Source organism: Lissotriton vulgaris, chromosome 9 (genome assembly GCF_964263255.1).
Source record: "Lissotriton vulgaris chromosome 9, aLisVul1.2, whole genome shotgun sequence".
Classification (NCBI taxonomy): Eukaryota; Metazoa; Chordata; class Amphibia; order Caudata; family Salamandridae; genus Lissotriton; species Lissotriton vulgaris.
In genome coordinates, this window is record NC_141697.1 from 1,245,013,543 (window position 1) to 1,245,034,722 (window position 21,180).

Here is a 21,180-nt window from a genome sequence, read left to right on the forward strand (position 1 = left end):
CGCCCTGCCAGTATTTATCGGGGAGAGCCAGCAGTTTCGTCAGTGATGTTTCTGTTATTTATTTATTTTAGGATGCGTGAATAAGGCTCCGAGGGAGTCGGGGCACCTCATAATAAACATTTATTATCACAAATGATGTTACAAAAGAATAGATGCCGTGCAGCACCTATAGGCACAGACATTAGTATGTGGGGTGCAGTGTGGGGTGTCAGCTGCCTTCTGAAAACAAGACGATCATGACAGCAGGCGTCAGAAGCACCGAGGGCAGGTGTTCATGACTGCTATATCATGCAATTACAATTCTAATTCAGCCTCGAAGAGAAAGCTCTTCCTGGTTGAAAGGTCAGGTTTGTGGAGAAGCCACGCTGAGGAAGCTGCAGCCGCATCACTTGAACCTCGCACCTGGGCTGAGAGATGCGGAAGGGTTTGAGACATTCCTGCATTTCCCCCGTATTCAGACTGATTATTAGTGACTGCCTGGTGTCGGTGTCGGTTCGGTTTAAAGCGCCTTGAACGGCTTCAAAGCGCCTCCATCCGAGCGACAGCTGCATCCGGGGCCTCTGGGCAGGTCCGGGGGAGCAGCGTCTCTCTTCGGGGCCTGTGCATAGCGCTTCGAGGCTCAGGGCGGAGTCCGAGGCGCTGTGTGGGGTGGGATGAACTCTGGGCTCCTCTGTTCTCTGCAGTCCACAGCACCAGACGCTTCAGCACCCCGGGGAGGCATGTCCAGGCGGGGTCCGGAGGAGGTGAGAGGCATGTCCAGGGGTCTGTGTGCTGTGGCCCCCACCTCTTGCCCAGGCGGGTGCAGAGGAGGTGTGGCCTGTCCCGGGGTCTGTGTGGGTGTGTTCCCCACCCCTTGTCCTTGGGGGTCCGGAGGAGGTGAGAGGCCTGTCCAGGGGTCTGAGCTGGGGTCTGTGTGGTGTGCCCCCCCCATCCCTTGTCCTGGGGGACCAGAGGAGCTGAGGCCTGTCCTGGGGTCTGTGCTGGGGTTTGTGCTGTGATTTGCCCCCACCCCTTGTCCAAGGGGATGTAGAGGAGGTGAGGCATGTGGTTTACCCCTCAACCCTTGTCCTTGGGGGTTCAGAGGAGGTGAGGCCTGTCCTGGGGTCTGTCCTATGTTCTGTGTGCTGTGGCCCCCACCTCTTGTCCTGGTGGATGCAGAGGAGGTGAGGCCTGTCCTTTGCTGGGGCGGCTCTGCCCCCACCCACTGCTTGTCCTAAGGCGTCCAGAGGATGTGAGTCTTGTCTTGGGCAGGAGGTTTATTTATTTATTTATTTATTTATTTATTTATTGACATTTGTAGAGCGCGGCGAATACCCGTGGGCGTCTCGGCGCTAGTTAAGGGATGGATCAGCAACTGGGGTAAAGAAGATATACAAGGCTATTGGTCAAATAACCACGTCTTTAGCTTTTTGCGGAATGTGAACAGGGAGGGACTTGCTCGGATATGTGCAGGAAGGGTGTTCCAGAGTCTAGGGGCGGCAACCAGGAAACGCCTGTCGCCCCAGGTGACTGTTCTAGTGCAAGGCTAGTGCAAGAACTAGTTGAGAGGTGTCCCCCCCCCCCCTGCTCATCTGGGGTGAGAAGGTCCGCGTTAGGCGATGTCCTGTGCTTGGGCGTGTGTGGTGCGCCTTTACCCCGTAGCCCTGGGAGGTGCAGAAGAGATCAGTCCTGTCCTTTGCAGGGGGATGTAGAGTGTGCCCCCTCGCGCCGCTAGTTGGGGGGCAGAGGTAAAGACAGGTAAGATTTTGTAGGTTTCCATGGGGCGACTCTGTCGGTGATCCAGGCGGCACCGTTCTGGACGCCCTGGTGGAGGTCTGTTGAGGCTTCGGGTTGGGAGGTGGTGAGGGCGAGTGACCATTGAGGTTTGGGGACCTCGCTCCAGCTGCGGTGGGAGAAGATCTGACGCTTGGTGGTGGTGTGCTGGGCGATGGTGATGGGGACGTGTACAATGGTGTGGTCAGTCCAGGTGAGTTCTGTTGTGTGGCTGAATTTGATTGTCGCTGGAGCTGAAAATAAGGTTGAGCGTGTGTCCGATTTTTTACGCAGGTTCGGTGGCCAGTTGGCTAAGGCCAGTGTTGTTCAGGTTCTCCAGGAGGGCAGTGGAGTTGGCGTCGTTGGGATTATCTGTGGAAGTTGAGGTCACTGAATAGGACGTAGCGGTGAGAGTCAGGTTGGGATGGCGTCCCAGAATGTTGCTCAGGGTCCTGGGGGTCTGTGGGTGAGGGGGCCCATTATCCTGGGCTTCGCGTCAGTTTGTAATAGGAAGTCGAGGTGTTTCGTGAGAGGTGTGGGGTCGTCGTTGGTGATGGCGCATCTGTTGATTTCCTTGGAGGTGATGGCGGTGCCTCCCTCTTGTTTATTGGTGCGGTCTCAGTGTATCATCTTGTAGCCTTCGGGAGTATCGAAGGTGATGTTGGGGTTCGAGGGGTTGAGCCACGCTCCGGTGATGGATGCAATGTCCTTGGATAGGGTGGTGATGGTGTCCCAGATTTCCGTGGCATGTTTGCAGAGTGAGCGGGCATTGAGCAGGATACAATGGAGCAGTTGCAGGGTGTTCTTGGTCTTGTGGGGAGGAGTGGTGCGGGATCTTTCGTAGGTTGTGTCGCAGGAGAAGTGGCAGTGTCGGCAGGTGAAGGATCCTTTGGCGGATCGTAGGGCGGAGAGGCGGCTGTCGTTTTGGCATCCAGGGTCCAGGTCCAGGAGTTTCTTGGCGGTGTAACGTTGGGTGGCGTGAGGGCCAGGGGTCCTGATACAGGGCGTTGTCCTACTGGCGGAGAATTTGCATGGTACCTGCTGCTTCTAGTGGACCTGGGCGCTGGGCGAGGACCTGGAGCGGGCAGTGCAGGGGTAGCAGGTAGCCCAGGGACCAGGACAGCAGGCAGCATAGGGCCAGACGGGGGAGGGGGAGCAAGCAGCACAGGGACAGCAGGCAGTGCAGGGACAGGGACTGCTGGCAGCATAGGGACAGTGAGCTGCGCAGGAGCTGCATAACGACAGCAGGTAGATCAGGGACAGCAGGCGGTGCAGGGGCAAGAACAGCAAGCCACGCAGGGACAGCAGGCCACGCAGGGACAGAGACAACGGGTGGCATGAGGACAGGGACTGCAGGAGGTGTAGTTACAGGGAATGCAGGCAGCGCAGAGACTGCAGGCAGTGCAGGGAAAGCAGGTGGCGTAGGAACTGGGACAGTAGGCAGCCCAGGGACAGGGACTGCAGGCAGCCCAGGGACAGGCGGGCAGGCACAGTGCCTTAAGGTGGGGCCCAGACAAAAGAGGGGTGACCGGTCCTCCGATGCAGGAGCTGCAAGGGAGCTCTAGGTGCGAAAATATAAAGGCCAGCTGGCCATGCCTTGGGCTGTGGGAAATCAAGTCCGGTTCAGTGAGTCCAGTGGGCTTAGGGGGTCCAAGGCACTGTCAGCGCAGAGCATCAGGCAGGCAGAGACAGGAGGGGAGACAGGCAGCTCCTTGCGATGCGGGAGCTGCAGGGCAGCTGTATTCAGTGCTGGGAGGCCCGAAACACTGGCAGAGCTCTGTAGTTTCTAAGGTTCCAGTGTGAGCAGCTCTTAAATTCCAGTTTTATTCATTTTCTGGGACATTCAGTAATTTTTATCCCATTACAAACAAGACAACATGAGTGAGAATGGATTGAAAAACCCTGCAAAGGGTGACTTACTGACACATGGAGCTGGGAAATGTGAGAGATCTGTTAGGTTTTGCAGTAGAAAAATCCAAGACTGGAAACCTGTTGCCCTGATGACATGGAACCAAAGTCAACCCTCCCTTGAGGCCATCTTTTGTGGCTCGGTCACAATGGTTTTCCTAATCATGGGGTGTTTGGGTGTTAGAAGTGGCTTATATAGCTCGACACACTATCATTTCATCAACGAAGGAGGAATCCTTTCGCCACCATTCCGCTACTCCGCCATTTTCATCACCTCTTCCAACACATATTTCGGAGTTGCTGCAAAAGTTGTTGTTTGTCGCTTAACTCCCCTCTTTGTCCCCAGACTCTACTCTTCTGTAATATATGACTGTCGCGCCTTCATTTCCCAATCATTTAGCATTATTAAACATCTGCTCTAATGTTTGTGGTGTCACAGTGAATGCTTCAATGCAAGTGCCTTTTGGGGTCCTGGGCAGTATCCTGGGGGGTAATACCACTGGTGACCTTGGGTCTCTAAACTGGTGCCTTCCAACTGGATAGACAAGAGACTCTCAAGATAGAGATGGTGAAAAGGAGAGGCAGTGAAGGGCTTCAGAAACAGAGAGTCACATGACTCCGTAAATCAGACTCGATAATACCAATGTCCAATCAATTATTTACTTTAGAACAAGAAAGTTAATTGGAGACGAGTAAATAGAACTGCTAAAATTACGATAACCAAGAAAAGCTGGTGCTAGCACCTTCTGTGTGGACAAAGAGTCCAAACGTTTTTGTAGCCCCCTTGCAGTAGCAGCTGACTTATCTTCAACATTGGCCTATGACCAATCAATCAACCAATCAAATGTTATTTGAAGAGAGTGAAGGATCACCCCAGGGGGATGAAGGCACTGTGCTGCCGGTATCATTTGAAGGGTAAACAGCCTTTACAACGAAACGTTTACAACGCACTACCATTACAATGCGGTCATTACAACGCAAACCATTACAACGCATTGCGCTGGGGGGCGCTCTAGGATAGGAATAAGTTTAATTTTCTATCCAACACCTTCCCTAGTGTCCACGGGGACTGGAGTTGGAATAGAAATTTAAACTTTTCACTATCCAGCACCTCTAAGCGCTTTGCGTTGTAAAGGTATGCGATGTAAAAACTGCGTTGTAAAGGCAGGCGTTGTAATAGCCTGCGTTGTAACGTCATACATCCCATTTCAAGAGTCAGGTCTTGAGTTCCTTCCTGAAGTGGTACGATAAGGGAGGCGTGCGGCGGTGGGTTGCGAGGGTGTTCCAGGGTTTGGCAACGAGGTGGGAGGAAGAGCCTCCTCCAGAGCTGCTGTTGTCATGGTCCCTCGGAGGCCTCTCAGGATCGGTTCGTTGCTCAATGGGGTCCACCTATTGACCACCTCAATTCCGAATTGCTGCGAAGGCACGGAAGATTAAGGGGGCAATCGGGGGAAGGGACGGAAGGGAAGGAAGGGAACAGCGGGGAGGGAGACCTGTGAAAAGAAAAGGCTTGTTAAGACAGACTGCGCTGAAACATCAGGGTGCCACATGACATACTTTGCTCATTCGTATCTGATCAATTCTACCTGCAAAGTAAAAGAATCAGTTCTGGCAGCTACAAGATGAAGGACAATTTGGCATTCATCGAGACCTTCTCTTGGATATCTTGTCTTCTACTGTGTAGAAAAAGTTTACGCAATACTCAGGCTTGAGAACTGTAGACAAACGAACATAAAAATATAAACAAGGCTTTCCAACTTCCTTATACCAGAGACAATGCAATAGGAGTTGAAATTACCCACAGAAGGGGTGTGTGCCTGGGCCTCACAAGGAAGGAAGGTTATGCTTACTTCGGCTACCACTCTCTATTCCCCTGCTAGGAGACGAGACACGCACACACATATAACACATGGAGTTTCACAGAAAATATTGCAGCAGCCAGTATTGCATATTCAAAGCATATATGATATCCCACAACCAGTTCTGGTGCAGTTGAGATAAATTGGGGAAACCATATTCCACCTGGTAGGGATACCAGCCACATTTTTATTTTATTCATTTTTATTTTAGAGGTTTTATATAGCGCTGGCTGGACCCAGAGGTATCAGAGCGCTTTACAATTGTAACAGAAAGGTGTTTAAATACAGGTACAGTGCGTATAAGTACAGAAAGTTGATTCATAAAGGAGCAGTCCACATAGGATAAAGGTTAAACTCCATGAAAAAGTAAAAAACAATTGCTAAACCCAATGAGATATACAATATAGGCGTCGCAGTTTGGTGGCAAGGTTCGATCTAGTATACCTAGGAGCGGGAAGGACGAAAACGTGAAAGAAAACTGAAGGTCATAAAGTGTAGTAAGGAACGGGAGGTAAAGGAGAGGCAAGGAGGGAAGGTAAGGTGATCAGATTGAAGGGGAAGGGAAGGAGAAGGGGGGCAGGAGGGGGGTCACTAGCCGTAGGCGGAGCAGCTGGGTGGGGGGATGCTGAGAGAGCCAGGCCACTTGGGAGGGATTAGAAGCCCCGTATTTATTAAGGAGAAGAAGTCTGAGTTCTTTTTAGGTCTCGCCTGTCGATGCGCATGCGCATCGAGCAAGGCGAGAGTATTGCGAGTTATCCACTCTTTATCTACACTGCAAGGAATCGTGGCGATTCCTTGCAGTGCCCGTGACTTTTAAGGTCAATGCGCATGCGCATTGAGCTTATGCGCATGCGCATTGACCTTAAAAGCGCGTGCGCGTGCACGTCCGTCTTTGTTTACCCGCTCCGCCCCCTCCCGCCGTGTCGCATTTCTCCTCCCCCTCCCCTCTCTTCCTTCCGTCTTCCTGCCGTGTCGCACCTCTCCCCTCTCCGCCCCCTCCCCTGCCCGCCCCCTCCCCTGCCCGCCGTGTTACGCTGAAAGGCTTGTTTTTAACCCTGTGGTTCTGTTGACCTCTTTCCTTTTACATGTGTCTGACCCTTTAACTTCTTCTCTTTATGCCTTAATCGGACTCTGTCACGCAGTCTGTCTCTTTCCTTCTGTCTTGATTTTGCGGCCTCCCTCCCTACGACTGTCTCTGTCTCCCAGTTTACTCTTGTTTTCTGTTTCCCTTGGCTAGTGCTCCCGTTTCTTGGCTCTCTTTTGCCTCATTTCTCCCACCCTCGTTCTCCCAACCTATACCTGTATCTCTCCGCTCACCTCTATGCTGTTTCCTATTGCCTGCCTCTCTTTGTCCTTCTCTCTCTAGCACTGTGTGCATCTCGAGCACCCCCCCCTCTCTCTCTCTCTTACACTTTTACAGTGCCCCTTCTTGCTAGCTGTCTCTCTTTCTCTCACTCACCAACTTTTTTCACTCCCTCTTCTGTGCTCGCCCAGTTCCACCCCCTTCACCCGCTCCCTCTTGCAATCCATCTCTGCCTACATGTTTCTCTTGTTTGCATTTCATTCCCCTCATCTCCTTCCAACTCTACCCCTTGCTTACCGTCGACTGCTCTCCACAGGCCACAGTGTACCGACGAACGCATTTCCCAATAGAGGCAGTCTGAGTAAAACACACTGATAAATCAAGCCCTTAATATGTCACTCTTTATGCCCCAGCCCCTGTTACTCTGCAGTCTCGCTCTGTTCTTCTTTATCTTGGACATGATCTACCAGCTTTTCTTTCCTTCATTGTATCTCTCAGTTTACCTCCCTTCCTCCTCCTCTCTCTCTCAGTGTCGCTCTTTGCCTCTCTCTCCCGCTCCATGTCTCTTTCACCACCCCGCGCTTTTTGCAGCCTTGCACTGCCCGCCTTTGCCTCTCTGCCATCACCCGGCTCCCCTTCCTCCACTCGCTCTCTTCCCAAGCAGCTGGTTGTAAATCCGAGGCCTCTCTGGGACTGCGCTCGGCACTCCCGCGCCTTTTCACTCGATTGCTCGTTGTTTACTCCGTGATTATTGTCGATGGAATTAACCTTCATTAACCTTTTATTTCCCTCTCCCAATAAGCTGGAGTTTACAGTATTTCTGTTCCGTTCAGTTAGCCTGAAAGGCATCAGGGCTGCGCGCATGCAGTCTTAGGATGGGTTGACCACCCCTCCCCGCATACTAGCCAATGCCACAGCAAGCCCCCTCCCCCCCAGTTCAAGGGACGCTCGAGAGACCCTCAAGAAAGCTGTCCAACCATCCATCGGCGCTATCCCCAGATGCAATATGCAATGGCTTCTTTCTTCCTAGAGGGCAGCCTGGCCGGAGGTTTTTCAGGCAGCAGGCTCAAACTAAGAAGCCTAACGCAAACTGGCGCCTCTCCACCCTACAGAATTGGTCGAGGGACTCCCAAGCCTCCCGTATCTTTAAGATTTATGAGACCGTCCTTGGCTGAATAGGGGTCCCCTGAATGGAGCAAAAATTAAACCAAAACCACCAGCTGGGGCTGTAAAATCACACAACAGCCAGTCATCGGCAAGCAGTCCGGAGCTTCCGTCTTCCCGGTGAGTCTGCCCATACTTTGCATGGCAGTGCATCACAATAGATTACAGTGGGCTCACATGAACACACCACACAGGCCGAGCAAGCAATATATTTCATATGTTGTACTCTGGGTAAATGTGAATTACTTTTATGTTTGGGTTGCTTTGCACTTGAGAGTGTTAGTTATGAAACTTCGGTCAATATTGTATCGTTAAGTCCAGATCAGTCTGCTACACAGTCTTTTCACACAGTTGTTTTTTGCAGTCAAGCTGGATCGATCTGCACAGATTTGCCTCAACCCCTCACCCTCAACCCCTCACCCTCAACCCCTCACCCTCAACACCTCACCCTCAACCCCTCACTCACCCTCACTCACCCTCACTCACCCTCACTCACCCTCACTCACCCTCACTCTCACTCACTCACCCTCACTCACCCTCACTCACCCTCACTCACCCACCCTCACTCACCCTCACTCACCCTCACTCACCCTCACTCACCCTCACTCACCCTCAACCCCTCACTCACCCTCACTCATCCTCACTCACCCTCAACACCTCACCCTCACCCACCCTCAACCCCTCACGCTAACTCACATTCACCCTCACTCACCCTCACCCTCACTCACCCTCACTCTCACTCACCCTCAACCCCTCACTCACCCTCAACCCCTCACTCACCCTCAACCCCTCACTCACCCTCACTCACCCTCACTCACCCTCACCCTCACTCACCCTCAACCCCTCACCCTCACACAGTGCAATAGGTCTCGGAGGATTTTTAGTTAGAGCTTTTAGAATTGTTTATGGCTTTTTTTATTTGTAATTCTTTAGCATTGGCTACAGGAAACAAAAATGCTAAAGATTTACAACAAAAAACCCATAAACAATTCTAAAAGCACTAACTCTAATGCTGCGAGACCTATTGCATTTCCAATGCTTGTTTGAAGCTGGGGTAGGACGGTTTACAATGGAGGTCTGTTGGGAGGGCATTCCAAATAAGTGGGGCATTGCCTGAAAAGGAGCGTGACTGAGTGGAATTCTTTTTCTGAAGGGGGGATAAGTAGGAGGGTGTTGGAGCTTCTCAGTGATCGCATGCAGCCTGTTTTGGTCAATTTGTTAGCAAGTTATGTCGGTGTGTTTTGGTGGAGGATTTTGTGCGTTTTGCAGGCGGTTTTATAAGTGGATCTGCCTTCAATTGGGAGCCATTTGAGGGTTTTGAGGGCGGGAGAGATGTGGTCAAATCTTTTGCAGTCTGTGATAAGCCTGGCAGCGAGGTTGAGCACTGATTTTAGAGGTACCAGGTGGGTTTTAGGAATTCCGGTGAGGATGGCATTGCCGTAATCAATGCGCGATAGAACAAGAGATTGAACTGCCAGTTTAAAATCATCAATTGGGATGAAGGGCTTAATTCTCTTAAGGTTACGGAGGGTAAAGAGGGCTCCTTTGGCAGAGTTTTTCATGTGTACGTTGAGAGATAGGCGGTTGTCAAGGGAGATGCCCAAGAATTTGACTGAGGTGGCTAGGGACAAGGAGCAGTTGAGGGCATTAAGGTCTGTGATCCAATTTTGAATAGGGAGCTGGTTGTTTTTTGGGGAAAAAAGAATAATTTCAGTTTTTTTAGGGTTAAGTTTGAGGTGGTTCGAGTGGAACCAGGCTTGAATTCTGATGAGGGTGTTGTTGAGGTGGAGGATGTCAGCATGTGTTTTTATCTTATGGTAGAGTTGTGTATCGTCAGCGTAGAGGTGATAGTTAATCCCTGCTTGTTTGAGAATGAGGGTGAGGGGTTCCATGAAGAGGTTAAAGAGAGAGGGAGATAGTATGGATCCTTGTGGAACTCCTAGAGAGATGGGGGAGGGGTTCGAAAGGCAATTGTGGATTTTAATTTGCTGAGCGCGGTGTTGCAGGTATGAGACAAACCAATTATGAGTCATGCCATTAAGGCCGAATCGTTCTTTAAGGACTTTGAGAAGGACAGAGTGGTTAACGGTATCGAACGCTGTGGAGAGATCGAGGAGGATCAATAGGCTAGATTCGCCATTGCCAAGGGAGTGGTGAATGTCATCTACAATGTTAAGCATGGCGGTTTCGGTGCTGCAACCTTTCCTGAAGCCTGATTGGAGGGGGTCAAGTAAGTTAAAAAGTTCAATGTGTCTGTCAAGCTGAAGAAGGACACATTTTTCCAGGGCTTTCGAGAGAAGGAGGAGATTAAAAATAGGACGGAGGTTGTTGAGGTCATTAGGGTCGGCAGTAGGGTTTTTGAGAATGGGGGTGATTTGGCCCAGTTGTAGGGAGGTGGAGACACAGCTGGTGGCTAGGGAAGTGTTAATGATCGAGGTCCAGGTAGGGGTAATGATGTGTTTGAGGTTTTGGACAAGTTTAGAGGGGAGGGGGTCTTTGGTGTGGGAGGTGAGTTTCGCAATGATATCAAAGACATCCCTTTCAGTAACTGGCTGGAAATTATGCCAGGCGGCGTTATTTTTAAGGAGAGTGTTAGGGGGATTGGAATCGTGGAGGGCGGAAGGATTGGAGGGGAACGGGAGATCAGTGTTATGTAGGATTATGGAGGGAGCAGGGGGGGTGGGAGTGGGAGTGGGAGTGATGCGGGTGAGTTAGGGGAGATGTCCAAAATGGAGGTAGGGGTCGGAGTCTGGAGGAAGGATTGTTCTATTCTAGCAATTTCTTCAGAGAAAAAGAGGGCTATTTCTTCGCATCTAGTGGTCGAGGCCAGAAGTATAGGAGGAGTGGATGAGGTTTGATTGCGAACAATGTTAAACAGTTCTCTGGGTCTATTTTTGGCTCGGTCCAGATGTGCTCGGAAAAAGGATGCTTTTTGTTTAAAGATGTGTTTTTTATAAGATGATCTTGCAAGTCTGAGGCAAGCTAGGTGCAAAGGGGTAGGGTGCTGTCTCCACGTTCTTTCTGTCCGTCTAAGTGAGCGTCTTTCATTAATAAGCTCAGTATTAAACCATGATTTGGAAGGAATGGTTCTTTGGTTTTCAAGCTTCAGCGGGGCCAGGAGGTCCAGGGTTTTCACAACTGCTTTGTTGTAGTGTTCTGTAAGCTTATTCGCGCTCAGTGAGGGAGGGATGGCGAGAAGTTGGGCATGGAGTTTAGATTCCAGTAAATCAGGGGGGATATTATTAAGATTTCTGGACAGTTTCATGGGTTTAATGCTTTTCATGGGAGGGGGGATGGCAGAGACCGATATAGAGAACAGAATGAGATGATGGTCGGACCAGTCGATGGGAACGATGTTGGATAGGAGGGCTAGATCTTTCCTTGTAATGATGGCATCTAGGATTGCTCCTCTGGAACGGGTCGAAGGTTTACAAAGTGGCTCGAGGTTATTGATCTCGAGAAGGTTGGATAGGAGGGTGATAGAGGCCATAGGGATCAGTGACCTAGCTCTTGAGTGGTTTCGCTCTTTCCTAAAGGATAGATCCTTCCGGGTCTCAGCCCCCCCATTTATCTCTCAGCCTCACCCCATTGAGCAAGGACTCCCGCAGGGGTCGGCGCTTAGCCCTTCCCTTTTTAATCTCTACGTCCAGCCTCTCGCTGAAGTAGCAAAAGAATGGGACCTCACGCTGGTGTCGTACGCGGACGACACGCAGCTGGTCATTTCTCTATCTGAAGGCCCCTCGATCTCAGCTGCGAAATTTAAGAATGGCTTAGAGGCAGTCGCGCGTTGGATGTCACACAACTGCCTACAGCTGAACGCTGGAAAAACAGAGGTGCTGCTCCTGGGAAAAAATCCCTGTTACTGGAGTGAGCACTGGTGGCCGTCCTTACTTGGCCCCATCCCTTCCCCCAAAAATGTGGTGAAAAATCTTGGTGTCTGGGTGGACTCCTCCCTCAATTTCCAGACACACACCAAGAAAGTGGCTGCTACTTGTGTGGGCCTGCTGAGGAGCCTTCACCCGATACTTGGCTTTTTCGACCCCAGTACGCGCCAACTGATAGTTCAATCTATCATTCTGGCTCGGCTGGATTATGCCAATGTTCTATTCCTAGGCATCAACAAAGCAGAGATGGCTCGGCTGCAACGGATACAAAACTCTGCAGCCAGGGCTGTCGTAGGCCTCCCTCGCAGATGCTCTGCCAGAAATACCATCCAGAAGCTACACTGGCTACGTATTGAAGCCCGTGTTCAATTCAAGGCTCTCACCACTGCTTTTAAAATTCTTAGATCTGACTGTCCCGGGCTCCTACGCCCACTCCTAGTGCCTTACACCCCCCAGCGTGCCCTACGCTCCTTAGGACAACACTTGGTTGTAGTCCCTCGTACTAGGCTAAGCAAACTGGGTGGCCGTTCTTTCAGAGTTTTAGGGGCGAAGCTTTGGAATTCTCTGCCTCCCCACATTCGCTCCTTGACCAACTTGTTGGCCTTTCGCAAGGCGATTAAAACTTTTCTGTTCTCTCTAACATAATCTTCCTGTAGTTCCTCTCCCTCCTCCCCCTCCCTGCAGGTTTCTGTTATGGTCCAGCGCCGGGACGCCTCGTTGCTGGGGCAGCTGTTTGCGCTTAATAAAATATTAAAAAAAAATAAAAAAAAAATAGAGGGGTTATTGGTCTCATTCCAATGGAGGTTGAGGTCTCCCAGGAAAATGTTTTGGGAGTTGGAAAGTGACGATTGTGTAAGAAGGTTGGATAGCTCATCAACGAAGGGATGTGTATTGCCGGGAGGGTTATATATGTTGTGAAGGTGAATGGGTTGGGAAACCGTGAATTTTGAGTTCAGCTTTGAGGTATTCAAGGGCGGAGTAATTAGTGTTATTGACAAGGGAAAGTTGTAATTCCTCTTTGAAGATGATGGCAACACCACCGCCTTTTCGGATGGGCCGGTCTTTTCTGAGAATAAAGTAGCCCGTAGGTGGTGAGGAGGTCAAGGATGCTTGTCGAGTGGTCATTGAGCCAGGTTTCCGTTAGGAACGCGATGTCGATGGATTCACTAAGAATAGTTTCAGAGATTTCAGTGGCATGTCGAACAGCGGACCGACAATTAACAAGCATGCAGGAAAGAGGTTTAGGGGGAGTTTCGGGGAGTGGAAGAGAGTGGATGGAGGTGAGTTGGGGAGGTGGCCTAGGTGAGCTAGGTGAGAGGGGTGTTCGGCTAGTCCCCAATATGACAGGGATGCTGGAGACAGGGGGAGGCTGGATCTTAGTGGGTTGAAGGGAGGGTAGGATTTGCAGAGGTCTAGGATCTCGATAGGTGAGAGGGGGCAGGCGGTGTGGAGATGTCTGTGTGTGCAGCAGTGTAGAGGAGTTGTGCAAAATGGTTTGGGGGTAGTGGGATTAATATGTCTGGTGTGAGTGGAGTTTATCCGAAGTGGGAGGGCTCCGTTTTTGCGGGAATAGAAATCAGATCTCAGATGAGCGAGATCTCTAGTGAGAGTGGCGACAATGCGTTCAATGTTGCCAAGAGAGTTAGATATAAGACTAAGGTGGGAAATTGGAGAAGGTGGAGGGAGCGTCACGGGGTGTTCATAGTAGGGCAAGAGGAGATGCATGGAGGGGGAAGGTGGGTATATGGCCATAAAGGGTGAAGGAGGTGAAGAAGGAGGGGCAGGATTGTTCGGAAGTAGGGTGAAGGGCGGGTCGGGATGGTGGGAGTCATGAGTTTCAAAGGGAGAGAGGATGGGTCTAGGGGAGGAGGTGTAGGGCCTATTCTGGAATAGAGTGAGAGACGGTTCGGGTGGTGGGTGCAATGAGTTTCGGGGGTAGAGAGGATGAGTTTAGGAGAGGAGGAAAAGGTGGGGTCAGAGGAGGAGGGGAAGGGCTCGGAGAGTCTGTAGGGGGTGGGGGTTAGCACACGTGGCGTGGGAAGTGAGGCGTGAGGGAGGGCAGGTCGTGTGTGCGGGGGATTGGGAGCTGCGGGGAGTAGGGAGGCTCTGGGGAAGAGGAGGGATCGTGGGAGTAGAAAGGGCCGGAGGGCTGAGCTGGGGGGTGGAGGTCAACAATTGTATGGCATTGTTGGACGTGGACATGTCTGCAGGGGGGAGTAAAGGATAAGGGAGAGGGGTTAAAGTGGAGGGCAAAGGATGAGAGGGGGAAAGGTTGCTCGCGGAATTGTGAAGTTGGATGGTCATTGATCTGAAGTGAAATTCAAAGGTGTTGAGGTGGGGAACGGCAGCTTGGATGAGGATGTTTCCGGTTTTAAAAATGGAGATGTCGATTTTCCCAGGAAAGGTAGGAGAGGGAGTCGTGGATAGTTTGTGGCCATGGGGGATTTTGAGGCACTTCGTGACCGGGAGAGATTGTAGGAAAGTGCTTTTCCATTTAGAGGGGCGTTTGGAATAGAAAATGTAGTTGGTAATAATGTATTTATTTATTTATTTATTTAAGAAGCTTGTAGAGCGCACGGCTACCCCCAACGGGGGTGTCCCGGCGCTAAGACTGTAAGCTGGAAGAGGAAGTCTACCTCTGCAGATGAGAATTGCCACGTCTTGAGACGGCTACGAAAGAGTGCTTCAGAGGGAGCAAATCTGAGATCTAAAGGTAGGCTGTTCCAAAGTTTGGCCGTGATGACTGCAAAGGCTCTGCCGCCCATTCTAGAGAGGCGGAACCGTGGGACAACAATGAGACGTAGATTGTTGGATCGTAAGGATCTGACTGAGTGAGATAGTACTAATATCTTTCTTAAATATTCCGGTCCTGTTCCATTAAGGGCCCGAATAATAGGGGCGGAAAGGCTGTAGTAGTTGTCAACGATGAGTGTTTCAGGGTTAAGGATGAGAAGGTTGTGTTTGAATTTTTTTTTTGCGGATTTTGAGAGATTGGGGGGGGGGGGTAGAGAATGGACCAAGAGTTCGGGCGTGTTTGGATAGATGCAGGGGAGGCATAGTAGGGTTGTGCGGAGGGGGCACTAAGAGGGAAGAGAGGGAGGTCAAAGGGGGTGTGGCAGGCGGAGGTAGGGGAAGGAGGTAAAGGGGGGTGTAGCAGGCAGTAGTAGGAGAGGAGGGGAAGGCAGGAGTGGAGGACGAGAGTGTAAGAGGAGGTTATGAGGAGGCTAGGGCAATAAGTAAGAAAGGACAAAGTGTTGGACAGGCCTCGAGGGAGGCCCGCTCCCTCCCCGCATGGCGGGGCCCGGACCCCTGCTCTCCCTGTATCCCAGACAAGAACCATCCCGGCAACCCGCTGGGGCAACCCACGACCCGTCCACAACGGAACTCCAGCCCCCGAACACCCCCGTATCGGCTGGCCCGGGCCCCCGTCAGCACCACTGCCCCGGCCCTGCCGCCATCTTTGGACACTACATAACAAGGCCGCGTGGCCTCGGCTCGACCCCAACCCTGGGCCTGGCCAGGCCCCGACATCGAGGCACCACCATCCACCCAGGAGGTGAAGAGACCACTTGGCAGGTCAATGGGAGAAGGAGTGTCAATGTCTCCCCTCCGCCAGGTGTCGATCGCCCCCGGCTTCCCCGGGCGCTGGCTCCACCCCCCTGCTGGGTGTCTGGACTCCCTCATCCCGGACCTCCCGACCTCCAAGTGCGAGGGTCCGGACATCAAAGGAGACCAGACCTATAACTGGGGCAGCTCCAGAGCAGGAAGGCAGTTGTATCCTGGAGTCGAGAGACACCGAGACAAACTCATCCTTGGAGGCCTGCTGGCGCTGCCGCGGCCCTTTCTTGTGAACCATCCCCGAAGCCTGCTGGCGCTGCCGTGGCCCTCGTCAACCGTGAACCATCGTCTTGGCCTGCTGGCGCTGCCGCGGCCCTCTTCAAACGTGAACCATCGTCTTGGCCTGCTGGCGCTGCCGCGGCCCCTTTCTTGTGAACCAACTTCGTAGCCTGCTGGCGCTGCCGCTTCCCTTCTTTGCAGACCCCCAAGCTCGAGGATTGTGAGCTTCCCTCTTGCCGCCCCCGTACCGGACCGGTACTAAGACTGTCCCGCTACCCCTTTCCCCTACAGAGACTAGAATTGGGAGGATCCTCGGGTCCTGACCCCCACTGTATCGTTCCTCACCTTGCCTCAAGATTCTTATATAAAGTGTGTTGAACTCATCCTTGTGTGGTGTCCATCTGTGGGGGGGAAGTTACTTGTCTGTACGATCGCCGGAGACGGCCCTCACCGGAGGCCTCTCCCCCTGTACTCGGCCGACCCTCCGGGTCCCCGTCTAACATTGGTGGCCAGCGGCGCGATCCGAACCAACGCATAGCGTACAGAGAGTAACTCACCCCACGACACACAGCCACCATGACAACAAAAGAGAGCGGAACAACGGAAAAATTCCAGATGGAAAAACTAGAAGAATACAGCCACAGAGAACTAAAACAATTCTGCATAGAACTGGGCATTGCTACCACAGGACTGAGCACGAAAGAGGACTTCAAACACGCCCTGGAAGCTTGGGCAGAGACGGGTACGGCCGTACCCCAAAACCAAAGCCTCGAGACAACCGAAACAAGCACCGCGCCGACAGAAGAAAGAAGACCGGGTCTCTCACCGGAGGAGGCCCGAGAACGGGAGAAGAGCAGGCTCCACGAATTGGAACTGGCTCGACTTCGATTAGATGGAGAACTCAAATTGGCGGAACAAAAAATAACTTTAGAACACTTACGGCTCCGAGAGGAGCGAGAAGAGAAACAAAGGCAGAGAGAGCTAGAAGAGAAAAAGCTAGCCTATGAGCATGAGCGCAACTTGAAGGAACTAGAGATTCGGAGGCAGAACAAAGATCTCGGGGTCCCGGGCACCCGAGCCCCCCTGTCACTACGGACCCCAAGGTCCACATCCCCAAGGATGTCGTCAGAGAAAATTACCGGAACGATGATATCCAGCAATGGTTCAAAGCCTACGAAGTAGCCATGACCTCCCACCGGATCCCCCGGAGCGACTGGGGAGCCGGGTTATGGGGGAGGTTTGTCAACAAAGGGCGAGACGCCCTGCTACAACTCCCGGACCATCAGATGACCTCCTACGACCACATGAAAACCGCCCTCCTCACTCGATACGGACTCACGCCCGAGATGTACCGCCAGAGGTTCCGCGACTGCAAACGGATCCCGGGTACGACTTGGGTGGAGTACGTGAACTTCTTTAGCCGAGCCTTCGAGGGGTGGATCAAGGGCAGCAAGGTGACCACTTACGAGCAGCTCTTTGACCTTATTGTATGGGAGCACCTCTCTAACAACTGCTTCGTCGAGCTCAGGCAGCACCTCCTTGACAGTAAACTGACTGAACCTCGGCAACTCGCCGTCGAAGCTGACCGATGGGAGAGCACCCGAGTTCCCCGAAACTGGCCCAGCGAACAGAACAGAGCCTCCCAAGGGCTCCATCGCCCCCGAGGGGGAGGAGGAAGCCAGGGTCGGGGCAGAGACACCGTCCCGGTGACTCCCGCCAGCAACACCCCCCGGCCGGAAGGGGGAGCCTCCCGATGCGCCCAGGTTTCCGCGCCAACGTTACCTGCCACCGATGCCAGCGACCCGGCCACTACGCCAATGATCCCAACTGCCCGAAAAACCAGAGCCCTATGCCCCGCCAGGTCGCTGCCGCCGCCCTGGGAGAAGAGCAAACCCAAGAAGACACTGAAGAGTACGAGCCAGACCAGCCCGAGTGGGAGCCAGCCGCCATGTCCCTGGTCTGCCTAGGGGAAAGAGACCTGATCCCGCGGGCACCCCTTCCCGCCAATACGCAGAAGTACAGCCAGTGGGTCAACATTAATGGGCACCGGGCTGAAGCCCTCCGCGACACCGGGGCCAGTGTGACCGCAGTCCGCTGCTATCTGGTGACCCCGGACCAGATCTTACCCAATATCCTTTGTCCAGTACGGTCGGCCGACAACTCAGAAAGCCTGTGTCGGATGGCCTGCGTCCCCTTCGAGTGGGGAGGAGTATCCGGAATGCTGAAAGTGACTGTCCGCGACGATGCCCCCGTGGACTGCCTCCTGGGGAACGACCTCGAAAGTTCTCCCTGGTCAGCCGTCGAGAGAAGAGAGCACCTGGGGATGCTGGGCCTCCCTGAATGGGTCTGCGTAACGACCCGGTCCATGGCCGCCCGCACCATCCCCAGTCCCGAAGAACCCGAATGGCCAGAACCCCCTCCCCCGATCGTCCAAGAAGGAGCCACCCTGGAAGCCAGTTCTCCGGAGCACAGCGAAGAAGGACTCGATCGGCTCCGGGACCTTCCCGAACTGGCCCAGTGGCCGACAGGAGCAGAGAACATGTCCCTCCCTCGAGGGACTCCGGCAGCAAGCCCTCGCCCAGAGCACAGGAGACACCTCGGGGGCCCACTGGATTTATTGGGACAATGACCTGCTCTACAGTGAGCAAAGGATTGCTGAGCTGGGGGCCAGCCGGGTGCTGGTGGTCCCCCTCCGCTTCAGAGACTTCCACTTGAACCTAGCACATGATGTACCCCTTGCCGGACACCTGGGGCAAGACAAAACGTACAGCCGCCTGGTGACCCACTTCTACTGGCCCAAAATGCGGAATGATGTAACGAACCACTGCCGGGCCTGCCCAACCTGCCAGGCCAGCGGAAAGAGCGGCCGAAAGATCAAAGCACCCTTGCAGCCTTTCCCCATCGTCACCACCCCGTTTGAACGGGTGGGAATAGACATTGTGGGGCCCCTGGACCCCCGTACAGCACAAGGGCACTGGTTCATCCTGGTCCTGGTGGACCACGCCACCCGCTATCCCGAGGCCATCCCTCTTCGGACCGTGACGGCGCCCGTGGTAGGCCGAGCCCTGATGGGGATCTTCTCTCGGGTGGGCTTCCCCCGGGAAGTCGTCCGCGACAGGGGCACAAACTTTATCTCTAAATACATGAAGTCTCTCTGGCAACAGTGCGGGGTCACCTACAAATTCACGACCCCCTATCACCCGCAAGGAAATGGACTGGTCGAGCGGTTTAACCGCACCCTCATGGGGATGATCATGGGCCTGGAAGAACCCCTACATCTCCAATGGGATGTGCTGCTCCCGTGCCTCCTGTTCGCCTACCGAGAAGTCCCCCAGAAATCCCTGGGCTTCAGCCCATTTGAACTCCTGTATGGACACCCCGTCCGGGGCCCCCTCAGCCTGGTCAAAGAAGGGTGGAAGGTGGCCCCCCAGAAGACTCCTCCGGATGTATACAAGTATCTCCTGACCCTCCGCAACCAGACCCGGCGATTTAGGGAACTCGCCAAGGCCAACCTTGAAGCCAGTCAGGAGGACATGAAGAGATGGTATGATCAGCATGCCTCCTCCATCGAGTTCGAGCCGGGACAACAAGTCTGGGTGATGTCCCCGGTTGAACCCTGCGCCCTGTGAGAAGTTGGCCTGATATGCAGTGCTCACTATTCTAGTGATCACTATGCATCAGTCCAAACAACCCTTATGGTGATTGGTTGTAAGTCAACCTTAGACCAGCTATCCTAGTAGCGTGGATACGAGCAGTCTTCAGGCTAAACTCTAGAGGGCGTGTTAAGCCAGCTGTTATACCATCACATACCCCTTGAACACCAAGTGAAAGGACACCACACAAGTGTTATGAAAATAAACAGTGTATTTATTTAAAGTCACAACAGCCCTGTACTCTTTATGAGGACAGGGTACTAAGCACACAACAAAACTCTTAGGAAAATACTTCAAGTGCACAATCTACACAAATGCCCGAGGGCACGGAAAGTTTAGTGTTCTCGGGCGGACCCGATAAGGTAAGTCGGAAGCGATAGGGACTCGGGACCCTTAGATAAGGAGGCTATGCGGGCACCGAAATGCCGAAGTTACCTAGCCCAGGGGCTGCGGCTGCATAAGTCTTGTACAGACGTCGGGAGTCTTCGCTGACGAACCAGGAGCCGGAAGGAAGGAGTTGCTGGCCGGCGACCAGTGGAGATAGTTCGTAGAGATCCAAGCCTGGATCAGAGATGGATGATACCTGAAAGCAGAGGGGACCAAGTTCGTAACTACTAGCCAGTAGTCAGAGGGTACCAGGAGGGCACCGGATGATCGTCACCTCGACTAGGTGAGTGGGCGACGCTAGGCTCTGCAGTCTCACGGACCAGGAGGCGTTGTCGGCGACCAGGATGGAGGTGCGAGCTGTCCCACGAAGGTTGAAGCTGTCGGCGTCGCTGAGCCCAGGATTGGGGCAACAAGCCTTGGCAAATTCAGGGCCACGTGGTGGACCTAAAATGACGTCTTGAGTGGACCAGGAGGGTCCGGGGTGCTCCTCTCTCAGAAGGGAGCAAAGGCCAGTCTGGAGCAACCAGACCAGCAGCGTTGGTTGTCGGGCGTCGTCGAAAAGGCCACAAGCCAGCGGCTAGTAGTCAGACAACGTGATGAGCAGCAAAAAGCAGAAGGGACCCACGCAGATCCTGGAGATGCTGGGAGGCTGAACTTCGGTGCTGGAGCTGCTCAGGGTCGGGGCTTCTCGGACCCCAGAGCACTCACCAGAGGATCCCTCGGTGGTCGTGCTGGTTCAGAAATCGTGCAGGGTTTGATGATGGCGGTCCCTCGAGGTCTCGTCGCACCCACGGATCTCAGCTGAGCTGACGATGTGGGTAGAGGTCAGAGGTGCCAGGGAAGCCGGTTCTCGTCGAGCTGGGCAGTCGGATTCTTGATGAAGGACGTGCAGCAAACCGCAGAGTTCTTAGATGGTGCCTGCGGACGCAGGGTGACTACTCCTTAGTCACAAGGGAGAAATCTTGAGAAGAAGTCTTGATTTCCTTTCGTAGAAAGTAGTTTCAGGATTCAAAGATGATCTAATTTGGAAGGGTCCCCGCTCCTGCCTTTATCCTAAAGAAAGGGGTGGGTACGCGACCAGGTCCTGCCCTAGGGGTGGGACCAGGAAGGGGGGTGGTTACACCCCTCTCCCACGCTGGACTTTCCCCAGGCCAGGGGCTGGTGTGCCCCTGGAACTGGTTCTAGCCGGCAGATACGTAGTGAGCACCGGGGTGCCACTCCGCAGTCACCTTCCTGTAAAGCCCTGCCTACCCAAGATACACAAAACCCTGTCTGGGATGCTGCGAGCACCGCCCCGGACAGGAAACCCTTTGTCCAAGCTCTCCTCGCTGGAAGGACTCCCAGCAGCAGGAGGTCAGACTCGTGTCTGTGGTGGCAGCATCCATTTTGTGGAGCTGAGGCTTCAGTTAACTTTAACCGGGGTTCACAGTTAC

At 53.2% G+C, this 21,180-nt stretch overlaps 1 protein-coding gene across 1 annotated transcript in view; it reads left to right on the forward strand.

The window, feature by feature from the left end:
- The first annotated feature begins 593 nt into the window (after nt 1-593).
- LOC147693183 (uncharacterized) overlaps nt 594-21,180 on the forward strand; it is a 142,507-nt gene continuing 121,920 nt past the window's right edge. The window contains exon 1 of the mRNA XM_086939425.1: nt 594-743. Within this exon, the coding sequence (XP_086795551.1) occupies nt 654-743 (90 nt within the window). The 5' untranslated portion in view covers nt 594-653. The remainder of the gene's footprint in view (nt 744-21,180) is intronic.